Here is a 12,091-nt window from a genome sequence, read left to right as displayed (position 1 = left end):
AAACTCTTATCGCATTATGCTTTTAAGGTGATATTGGTGAGCAACTTCCTATCATCAGAATATTAAATTATTTTCTCGAAATGTGCTGAAGCTATAGAGCTGACATTTTTACAACACATGGGCACGTATCTTTTGCTTATGATGTAACAGTAGTTGCTTTGTTAATTCATTTCCTTACAAACAATTTCCATGTGAATATTTTCAAAATTTTCAGTACACTATCTTCAGTAATACGTATTTACGGTATATTAGATTTACGAAAACATTCTGTAAGGCTACTAAATGAATAGGCCTATACCTGAAAATTTCACTTTTCTATACGAAAAGTTGTGAAAAAATTTTTCTTTTGAATAAAAAAATCAAACTTGTGAAAAATGAGCATTAAAATTAAGACTTACGTTCTTATAATGCACTTATACTTCTCAGGCAAATCTAAAAATTAACATGGATACAGTTTTAATAAGTTCTCTTCCCTTTATGTATTGAATCAGTGCTGGCCATCCCTGAATATAGCTCGACCAAGCGGCATATACCACCTCTTTCGTCTGTCTCTTTTCTTTCCGCTGTAAAGTGCTCAGGCTCTCCTGGGCTCTAAAGCGCACGCTTGCTCCTGTGGGCATCAATTGACATGCCTGGTCTACATCCTCAGTGATAATTTATATCCTGAACTCCAAGTTCCAGCTTCAAATATGTATAAGCATTTCCAAAGTCTGATGATCTTTTCAAGATGCATTTGGTAACAGTTTTAATATAAGAGAAATTCATCGTTTCTGAACAATTAGTATAGACCCAGAAACAAAATTTGCGCCACCTCTATTTTCCAAGTTCCAGTTATAATTGGAACTTTCGACATTCAGGTGGCCTGGATTTTGTTTCTGGATCTGTACCACAGCTGTCAATATTCAAACAAACTGCCTTGCATTTCAATCTCTGTTCCCTACATCACCACCAAGCAATCAACAACAAAGTCGCCGGCTCTTCTCCTTAATCTTCCTTGAACATGTGCATTAGAGTGCACCTCTATTATTGATAGTAATGAAGAGGGTAGTCTGAATGGTTAATCGGAAAAATTGGATAATCTGTACCATAAAAATTTTTCATAAATTAAGTGCATAATACTTAGAGTTTCGTAATTTAAAGCTTCTTCTATACTCCAACCATTGGCGTCTTCACACTGCACTACATGATGTTACACTGGTTATAACTAATAAACGCAATGAAGTGCAGTAATATGTAAAGGCTGGTTCACAATAAACCGGGAACAAGAACCAGAATGGAAACGAGAAGCAGATTCACAATAAACCGAGAACGTAGACGACTATGCATATCGATATACATATCAATAACGATATGTAAAGTCGATATTACGCATTCTGATGTTATTTGTGTATAATTGACCAATGGTGTTCTCTTGTGAGTTACAAGGCAGCCAACATAAACACAGGTTAACCAACTTCGAAATTTCAACTGAAACATTTCATTAGGTACGGTACTATAAATATGCCCATGCATCTTTATTATCACAACCTATTTTCAGTCTACCATAACGTAAAATAATTAGAGAAGAAACATTTGTAATAGAACAAAAATGAACACAACAGTAGTTATTGAATTGAAGCATGAATATGTAGTGTGTAATACAACCAATACAGTAATAAAATATGATTCACTTACGATCGGTGTTCAAAGATGCAGTTATTGAAAGCCACGTATTCTTCTTCATTTTCTCATCTTTATACGAGGCGCGCCGCTTATCGTAAACGTGAGGATTTTCCTCAACACTCAATATTAGAATCTCATCAAATAAAACTTGCTCCATGATGCACAGCACAGAACAAAATAATGCATAGGTTATGTCACGGTCTTCTTGCTACAAAATATACGACGACAAAATAGCTTTTAGATGGCAATAGAATGAATCTAGTGGGCTGTGATCGGAAATGTGAACACCAAAGTTGAAACTTGGCCAACTCTCCGTTCCCGATCCCGGGCTCCAGCAAGCTTTTCGTTAATTGTGAATGCTCACATTTAAATGTACACATTTTAACAATTTTACCGTTTTCATTCCGATTCTCGTTTCCGGTTTATTGTGAACCAGCCTTAACACTTCATCCTTGTATTTGATTAAATCATGCACAGTTGTAATGCCAATCTCGTACAGTGATGTGAGATGAGCCACAGTTTCAAATCGCTCACTTATTTGCACTTTTTTTTCAGCAGCCCTACTAAGCACAACAGTTTTCTCTTGGCACGCGTGAAAGAAACTTTGCATAGAGGTTATACAGGCCACTCCAACACCAGGACAATGATTGTACGGTGGATGGGTTTGCAATTGTGTGGACGTTCTTGGAGTCATTTCTTTGAAGACATATAGTGACTATTTTACGTTGGGAAAAACATCCCTCCTACAAGTTACTATTTCTGTTCCCAGCAGTAGCAGCATTTCTACTACATACTGTCACAGTCAACTATATACAGTCGCGAAGCTTGAGGTGATTTTTTGCAAATCTCGTGATAAAGCGCTCCAAGCGGTTAGCAACTAGAAACAATAGACTGTCCACGGTCGACTTTGGACTGTGTCGTATTTCCATCGAGTGCTAGCTCGTTGCGCATTTCACATTGATGCTTGTGAAATGTTCGTTATTGGTTGTAATGAAAATGTTAATGGCTAAAATACAATAATTGGAATAATAATATTTTACTAGAGACGTAGAAAAATTAAGTTTGTTTTAATGAAATTTATTGATCACGTTTTATTTCCAATTCTGGTGGGATTATTATTGCTTAGGCCTATTTTTTTTTTTTTAAAGGATACGTTTTTAATTATAGCTGTTAATTTTGTTGTTATTTTTATTTGTTACTTTACTAGAGACGTAGAAAAAGTCTGTTACAATAAAATTTATTGATCACGTTTTATTTCCAATTCTGGTGTGATTATTATTGCTTAACCTCATCCTACTTTGTTAACTACGTAAGCCTACACTACAAGTACCGGTACACGTAAGTTACTCCATTAATTCATATTTCCATTATTATTGTTGTAAAAGGAAATGCAAATTAATATTTATTGGTTTCATAGTTAATTATCACTATAATCTTGAATGAGTGAAGCGATTATAGTAAATATCAGTTCGTTTTGCACAAACAAAAATAATATTAACCTATTTCTTGCAGGTATCTTCGAGTTTATGGTGGAATTTAATATGCTTCATTAAAATAATAAATTAACTTTATGCATTTAATATTTCAATAATGGAAGGAAGGTGTTAATTTTTCCAAAAGAACACAACCAAAGTGTAACATATTTTGTCGTCTACTAGGAGAGAGATCTGCGATGATGAGGCGATAGTAGCGATCCTAGTGGTGGGCAACTACCCATGTTTGCATCTTTAGTACATATTGAGCTTCGCGACTGTATATAGTAGACTGTGTAACAGTAAAGGTTTGTAATAAGCCCCTGTAGAAAAAATACGTACTGTACTGACATAATGTGCAGCATCTCAAATTTTTTCTGCAGGAAAAAAAAAAGGGAGAGAAAGGCAGTCAGAGAACCTTGATTGGTTAATAGGGTGACTGATAATCTGTACAGAGGAGTGTTGATAGTTTCCACTCTCTTTTCCAGTCACTACCACAGTGGAAGCTGTTACCAAGAGTTATGAGAAGAGTCGAGGCAGGCCTACACGAAGAATTAATGTTCAGCCAGACCTTGCAAAACTGACAGCTGGAAGGTAACATCAACAATTCCATTGTCAACCTTATGGTAAGTCTAAAAAACTTGTCCTATTTTCCAGAGCAAAGGCATTATAGTACGCAAAATAACTTTGTATAATACGTAAAATTACGTATGTATTTTCAAGTTATATTACAATGCTAAAGTTAAAAATTAATACTGCTATCAGTTTACTAAGAACGCTTAATTCAATACAATATGCAAATATTTAATTGGCATACCATGTTTATGGGCCTAAATTATGCAAAATGAAATACGAGCTTTAAGGGGCTGTGGCACTCAAAGGTTGGGAGCCCTGCACTAGACCATCGAGGATGCTACGCTTCTCATCTTCAGTTTACTGCAATTCGAATACAACTGCTAGCATTAATCGTATCTCCATCATTGGAATATGCACCGTGTTATCAGGGAGCAAACTAAGATTTCTGATGAGGGGGAAGAGGAGGTTTAGAATCCTAGATAGAGAATACCATATATAAAACTATTATTATCCTCATTCGATATGGCTCAACACTTGGTCGCACTGAATTGCTTGTCTTGCATCTTGGTTATAAAAATTATATCCATGAGCAGGCTTAAGATAAGATGTGTAATTCCTAAGTTATTGATTATCAGCTTGCCGGTGATGATAATACATCAGTATTATTTTATCTGCTTGCTTTATACTTTGTAAAGTACATATACAGTAAAACCTCGATAAGATGCGCCCACTTATTACGCTATCCCGTGTAATACGCTTTTTTTGTCCAGTCCCTGCACATTTCATATTTAACTTACTTACAAATGGCTTTTAAGGAACCCGAAGGTTCATTGCCGCCCTCACATAAGCCCGCCAGCGGTCCCTATCCTGTGCAAGATTAATCCAGTCTCTATCATCATACCCCACCTCCCTCAAATCCATTTTAATATTATCCTCCCATCTACGTCTCGGCCTCCCTAAAGGTCTTTTTCCCTCCGGTCTCCCAACTAACACTCTATATGCATTTCTGGATTCGCCCATACGTGCTACGTTCCTAATTGGTGATTATTGTTTCCTTCCCCATAATACAACAAGTAATCTCCTATTTGTGATATGCCATTCCCATCTAACCTAACCTCTTGTACTCCTACGAAGTCTATTCTATATCTAGCTAGTTCTTTCGCTACTAACGTTACCCCTCCTGTTCTATAAAGACTAGTTACGTTCCAAGTGCCAAATCTCAAATCGTTATTCCTTTGCTGTGGTCGTGCCAGAGAATCAGTCCTATTCCGAGGCTTATTATAGGGATACGTAACAAGCTGTTTTTTACGGTGATGGGTTGTTAGCCCTTCGCCCAACCCCCAAGCTGGAGGACCACCCCTTATCGGCTGTCCACGACTGCTTATTCAATATATTCGCAGCTACCCTCCATATCTGGAGGCCGTCTCCTCTATCCGCAACCTGAGGACGCGCCATGCCGTGGTGATAGGGACCCACAATACATGGCATTTCATATTTAACACCTTTATAAAATACCCCGTTTGTTGCGCTTAAGTCCCGCATAATACGCTGTTTTTGTGGAATATTTTCGATGTCATTTTCAGCAATGTACTGTAACAGCAATGAAACATCTTGGTCACTGAACTTGCTGGTGCCATTAACCTGAAAAATATTGGTATTCGACCCTTTACCTGCGCATTTAAACCTTCATACTTCATACCTTAGTATACCCCACCCTCTTGTTACTCTCTCTTATTCGACTCCTTACCTGCGTGCTTAAAGCCTACATACAGTTACAATACCTCACCCTCTTGCTAACCCTCTCTCTCTCAAACAACATTCCTCACTCAGTCGTAATAAAATTCTGGAAACTTTTGCTGGGCAGTTTGTTGTCCTTTAGTGTATTGAAGTGTCTGTGAGTGTGATTACAATGAGTGTTAAACGAAAAGCCCTTTCTGTGTCAGAAAAATTGGAAATCTTACGAAAGTACGATGAGAACAGTACTCTTACTCAGAAACAACTCCCTGATGCATTAGGAATCCCATCATCGATATTAAGAATGATAATAAAAAATCGCGACTCAATCACTACAGCTGCGATGTGAGGAGGATGTAATCGCAGAAACTGAAGTGTGGTAAACATGAGGACTTGGAGAACACGCACACGGCAAACAACTATAAATTACTTTTTTTTTAGAAAGAATTAAGTACAGCACATATTGTAAATGTCTTTGACGTACAGTACAGTAATTAGATAATGGAGTAATACTGTATTATCTTCCATGAATCATGTATTTCAGTAAAGAAAAATGCTAACAGATACTGTATATAAGTCAAAATTAGTATACCCGCCTAATACGCGGTTTACACCCGGTCCCTTGAACAGCATCTTATCAGGGTTTTACTCGTATTAAAAAAATTATATTTTGTGAGGGAGGGATAGAAGTTATCCCTGACAGGGATGTTAATATGAACAAGGGGAAATCCCCCCATCCCCCGTTAATTCGCACCCTGCGTGTTATAAGGAATGTTTTCTATGCAAAGCTTCAGCCTCTCGAGTAGTCTGCAAAGGTTATTCAATGTGGGCCAGAAAGTAGTGATAAATTTTGTATATAACCCTGTATCAGGGCAGGCTTCGTTTACATGATGTAAATATATAACACAGAGTACACAACTTTGCTTTCCTCTGGAGAAAACAAAGCTAAGGATTTTATCACCCTTTAAAATCAATCTATCTCGGCTACCTCTGAACCTGTCTGCATGATTATATTCATTATGCTCAAGGAACTGATGTTACAACATTCAGTTATTAGAATTTACAGTCTACAGTGCCACTGGGTCACCTTATCTTCAGTGGTGCAGGATAATCCCTACCAGGGACAGAACATGAGCCTAGACTGCTTCACTTTAGAGCTGCTTGCTCAAACACAAAAGCATGGAACTGCGAACATGTGCGCACAAGAACTGAAGCTGTTACAGAGGATTCTACGAGGAGAGAGGCTGGAAGTGACAAGAGGTACCGCCGTCCTCATAATGAACTCTCCTGTTGAAAGAGACGCAACTCATCAAACACATGGCAACAAAATACAACAGATTTAAAACTAAACACAAACAGAAGGGATCCACTTGCTTCCACAGGCATTCATACTCATCAGTCTTGAATAAGATTCGACACTGTGTTTCAATATTTGAGATACTACACACATCCTATTTGAGAACAAAAATCACTTCAGCAGGTAAGATACACGCAGAAGATCAGTCAGGGACGTTTTTCTTAAACCTACTTCTTGTACTACAAAGAATTTTTGCTCCTTATAGAACTTTTAACAATACTGCCAAATGATTGTCATTTATTGACAAGTCTAAGAGAAAGACAGCTTTATTAGAGGTTAAAGAAGAGAACTCAATAATATCTAGCTCATTAATAAAGCTGAAAGAAATTGTGTGATGGCTGAATCTTAAGAAAAAATTTATGGAGAACCGGGGCCTTTGTTAGAGAATATCATTTGAACGGAGAAAGAATGTGCTTACAAAAGATCCATTAACTAATGAACTGTTTCATGAAGCAAATTAATCCTTAATTTCGGCAATTGTTTATTGAAATTAGCTCTGAAATACATTTATTAAGTAAATTAACAACTGTATTCGAATTAATTTACAGATGCAGAAAATACTGCTAATTTGGATCGACTGAACACCGACAAGAATGTAAATAAAAGTCAATACTATTGTGCCTTTGGTGGCATTTCGTATTTTTAATTTTAAATATCTGAAGAGAGATTAACCTGGATCTCTCCTTAAATTGGTATGCACATTCCATATCACAATGAACAATTCTCTGCCTATACATTCTCTCTTCTTCTACTACAATTTATTACTTGATCACACGCTATTATTTCTTCATTACTACTCCAAAAATGTAAAACTGAAGATTGGAAATAAATTTGATACATTTCTTGCATCTATAAAAAAAAACTAAAAACGAGGAGCCAATGTGCAAATCTGATGAAGACATTTCTTTGACAAACAAATCATTAGTCAGACAAAAGTCACTCATTTATCAATTGTCACGTTTTGGGGAATAGAATCTGTGCTTGTCACTTAATATGACTTCTCAGTTTAAGAAACAGGTCCCAGGCATGAACAATCATCTACTCAGGACTTTCTAAAAATGTACCCAATTATTTAATCTATGTAATTGTATACAATTTGAAATTCTGAGGTGAAATTTGGACAAGAACTCTAATATCTAACGAAATTTAAACAAGACAAAGTGTAACTCAGGCTTCACTACTGAAGACTGGACACCTGAACTCTACTGAAAACCATTATTATTACCTGCACAAGTGGATCCCACGAAAGATACAGACTAGTCTTTAAAATTACTGTAAAATGAGAACACAGAGACCATCTCTGTACTGTCAAAATTCAACACATTCAGTAAAGAAATTTCACTGTGTAGTCATATTTTTTATATATAACACATGCCTCGATACAATAAATATTTCTTCCACCGTAAATTTACACGTAAAATTAACAAGCAACAGTGTAACTTAAACTCGAAAAAATGTAGACAAAACCAACATACAACAATAATAATAATTTGGAATTAGATACATATAGAATGCAGTGGTTCATATTAAACATTTGCCAGTAACGAAGCTGGAAAAGAGACAATAATGAATAATAATTAAGGTCTAAATATCAAGAGAAATATACATATAAATAAAACACAGCTGAAAATATAATAGTTATTAGAACCTCAAAGCAACACGGACGGTTGACTCCAGCTGAAATCAGCAACAAAAACATGTACCCAAGCTGAAAATTACGTTGAAAGAAATGTGATACTCACTCCTGTCAATGTTGCGCTGCAGGTGAGCGGCGATACGGTGGCGCGCGTCATTGTACTCGAGGTGCAGCCCCAGCCGGAGCAGCGTGGGGTTCTGCTCCACCAGGCCGGTGATCTCCATCTCTATCTTGTTGCCCAGCACCTGCGAACGCTGCAGCACCACACACACTTGTACTGGTGCACTTCTCAAAAAATGGTGTAAATTATGCTTACCAAGAACATTAAGAATACAATGTTCAGTACATAGGATGATTTCTAAATCAGTGCTTGGAACTTTTATAACATACAGGACTATATTACACTAGTGGCCTGAAGCAACAATAGCTGCTTGTATATTGGATGACTATTTAAAAAATAAAAAAAGGGTAAAAGGTAAAGGTATCCCCGTAACATGCCATGAAGACACTTGGGGGGCATGGAGGTAGAGCCCCATGCTTTCCATGACCTCGGCACTAGAATGAGGTGGTGTGGTCGGCACCACGCTCTGACCGCCTTTTACCCCCGGGAAGGACCCGGTACTCAATTTTATAGAAGGCTGAGTGAACCTTGGGGCCGTTCTGAAAGTTTGGCAACGAGAAAAAATCCTGTCACCACCTGGGATCGAACATTTAAAAAATAAATGAATATACAATTAGACTAAAAAATAAAGCAATAAGGAACACAATACCTTTGTACAATGTCACTGAAGACAGCAATGCGATTCAAACGCAATTCTTTGTATAAAATCTAGTTGTTGATTAAATTTTTTAAATTATAGTTTATTTTTACTGTATAGGATATATTTATTAATTTATAAAAGTAGATTTTTGTTGTACCACTTTACATATATACTATATATCATTATATTAAAATTACCGATATTAAGTATTTAATTTAGAAAATGTAAATTATTATACACATTAAATAACCATTTTAAAATCTCAAAATATGATCTCCTTCTGTAGCAGTTGGTCCTGACGAATTTCAGCACGCTGTCCTAAAGTGACTATAAAGCTTAGAAATATCAAAACAACACAGGACGTGGCTTGAACAATGTAATTTATTGGCACGCCATTATTTTTTAATTACATATTTCAAGTGATTTCCTCGGTATTTTATCTTGCTATCAGACGGAACTGAATACATTAAATCTCCAAAGTATTAATTTTTAACAGTTTGTATTACTACGTGTACTTCTACTAGCAATTAAGTTTTTTTGGTTATTATTATTATTATTATTATTATTATTATTAAGTGGAAGATCATTACAATTTACTGTTAATTATTTTGACGTTAATGTCAAGGCCAAAAAGCTATATCATCATCTTAATGTAAAGCTCCAGTAAAATCTACCCTACAGACATGTTTCGCGCTTGTCAGAAGATCTCACAACGCCTTAGCACTGCCTTTGTCACTTGCCATATTTTTAATAAATTAACAAGTAAAATCTTCTTTAACACTAACACACACATGACATGTTATATCAAGACCTGACTTCAATTCTGAATCCTTTGATTGCACATGTGGGCCCTCACATATACATAAAGAATTTCGCTTAAGATCTTCCCTGCTTCCCCTTCCCCCCAAGCTTCTCTTCTCTTTACTCCCTTCGTATTTAGGATGTTTTTTCCTGAAGAATTTGCTGTCTTGACCTAGGTAACAACAAGAGGTTCAGTTCTGCAGTGCATGGCAATCATGACGTTAATGAATCATTTAGTGCACAATACTCTGTTGTAAAACAATAAACTATTGGACTGGAAACTAATTAAGCTAAAACTAAATGCATGAAGCTTTCTGCAGATCATTTCAGAATCTTATAATAGGACAGTACAGTTTTCAAGATGTGAATGATTTTACTTACCTGGGATCAATGGTTAATAATACAAATAAAACTGGAGAGAAAATTAACAAAATCGTTAAAAGCAATACACACCAGCATGAATAACAGCTGATCAGCCCCAAAACTACTGAAAATAGGACAGCAAGTCCTGAAACATGTTTAGCTAAATGAATTTTAAGTGTTCGTTTAGTGTTGTATTTTAATATATTTCATATTTTAACAATTTAAAGAAAAATACTGTTGATTTATGACTAATAAACATTTCTACTATGAAATTAACAATAGACTAATGGCAGGGAATAAAGCATGTTTTGCTAATACAAAATTATTTACATCACGAGTAACAAAGATTAGACTGTGCAAAACTTTGATACGAACGAATATATGTTATGGGGAAAAAAGCTAGTGGCAGATAGCAATAAATTAAAGATTTTTGGAAAGAAAATTATAAAACGACTCTATGGAGATAAATGAAGAATCAGAAATAACGAAGAAACTGAAAGAATATTGAATAATGACAATACTATTACATTTATTAAAGCAGGAAGATTGAGATGGATTGGCCATGTAGAAAGAATGTCAGCAGATTGTGTACAAAAGAAAATATTGAAATCAGAGATCAACGGAACGAGAAAGAGAGGAAGGCCTAGAAGAAGACGGATGAGACAGAAGAATTTAAGAAAAATGGGGGGAAAAAACTGAAGGATGGAAGCTTTGGATCGTGAAAGGTGGAAAGCTCTTGTGAGGGAGGCCAAAGATAACAGGGAGTAAGTAAGCAAAATAATGAATGCAGATATGAGCGCTATTAGGGGAAAGTCGGGTAGTATCGGACATCGGGCAATATCGCACAGTGCGTTTCTTTCATCTACCACCATATGGTAGTACCTGAATGACATGGTTACGTTTCTCTATGCGACATCACAGAAGCGTAACCATGTCAATCAGGTACTATCATCGTGTGGTAGATGAAAGAAACTCACTGTCCGATATTACCCGATGTCCGATACTACCCGACTCTCCCCTAATTCTATTCTATATATTGAGACAGACAAGTAGTTCTTACTTGGTTGGACGCTCTGAACTCCTCAATAGTCTTTGTGGTGAGCAGGGACTTTATCAGTCTCACAATAACAGGTGGACTGATGAAGTTCGTTTCCACACTGGAAAAGTAACACAGTTCAATTAGTGCAGACTTCTGGCTCTTTGGAATTCAATATTATCTACATCATATCCTCCGTGTATTTTTGCTATTGATTAAGATTTCGGTGACAATATAGACTGAATTCATTCGATAGTGACAATGCCATCACTAGGCGGGGCAAGTAGTGATTTAATTTAATTTAATGAGCAGGAAAAGACTGTTCTTACTTGACGACCCGTAGCGTGTTGTTGTGCTCGAGAGCATCGGCCAGCTTGATGGCGGTGTTGTCCGTCATGCCCGTGTTGGTGAGGCTCAGCGTCTCCAGGTGCGTGTTGGAAGGCAGCGCCTCGAACAGTTGCGTGAACTTCTCATCAGAGATATTCTGCAAGCAGAGCATGACTGAGTCAGGTGATTCAATTCAATGCCATTCTCATCCTTCAGCTGTCTGAGAAAAGGACCTTTTCCAATTGCTGGTCAAGATATCAGAAAACACGTCGTTCTAAAGACAATCTTAATTACTACATGACTACCTCCCCTCTCCCCCACTTTACAGATCCTATTATAATAGCTGCAAGACACATCCAATCTTGT

The 12,091-nt window shown here is 36.6% G+C and overlaps 1 protein-coding gene across 13 annotated transcripts in view; it reads right to left on the bottom strand.

The window, feature by feature from the left end:
- tmod (tropomodulin) overlaps positions 1 to 12,091 on the bottom strand; it is a 242,200-nt gene that overhangs the window by 39,202 nt on the left and 190,907 nt on the right. For all 13 annotated transcript variants that reach the window (XR_011331054.1, XR_011331055.1, XR_011331057.1 and 10 more), the window contains exons 6-8: positions 11,728 to 11,882; positions 11,423 to 11,519; positions 8,544 to 8,691 (exon numbers count right to left, since the gene is read on the bottom strand). Coding sequence is in view for 9 of the 13 variants with exons in the window: in XM_069819521.1 (XP_069675622.1) it covers positions 8,544 to 8,691; positions 11,423 to 11,519; positions 11,728 to 11,882 (400 nt within the window). In the remaining 4 variants the exon portion in view is untranslated. The remainder of the gene's footprint in view (positions 1 to 8,543; positions 8,692 to 11,422; positions 11,520 to 11,727; positions 11,883 to 12,091) is intronic.

The sequence above is a fragment of the Periplaneta americana genome, chromosome 2, assembly GCF_040183065.1.
Source record: "Periplaneta americana isolate PAMFEO1 chromosome 2, P.americana_PAMFEO1_priV1, whole genome shotgun sequence".
NCBI lineage: Eukaryota > Metazoa > Arthropoda > Insecta > Blattodea > Blattidae > Periplaneta > Periplaneta americana.
This window is presented reverse-complemented; position numbering and strand designations above follow the sequence as displayed.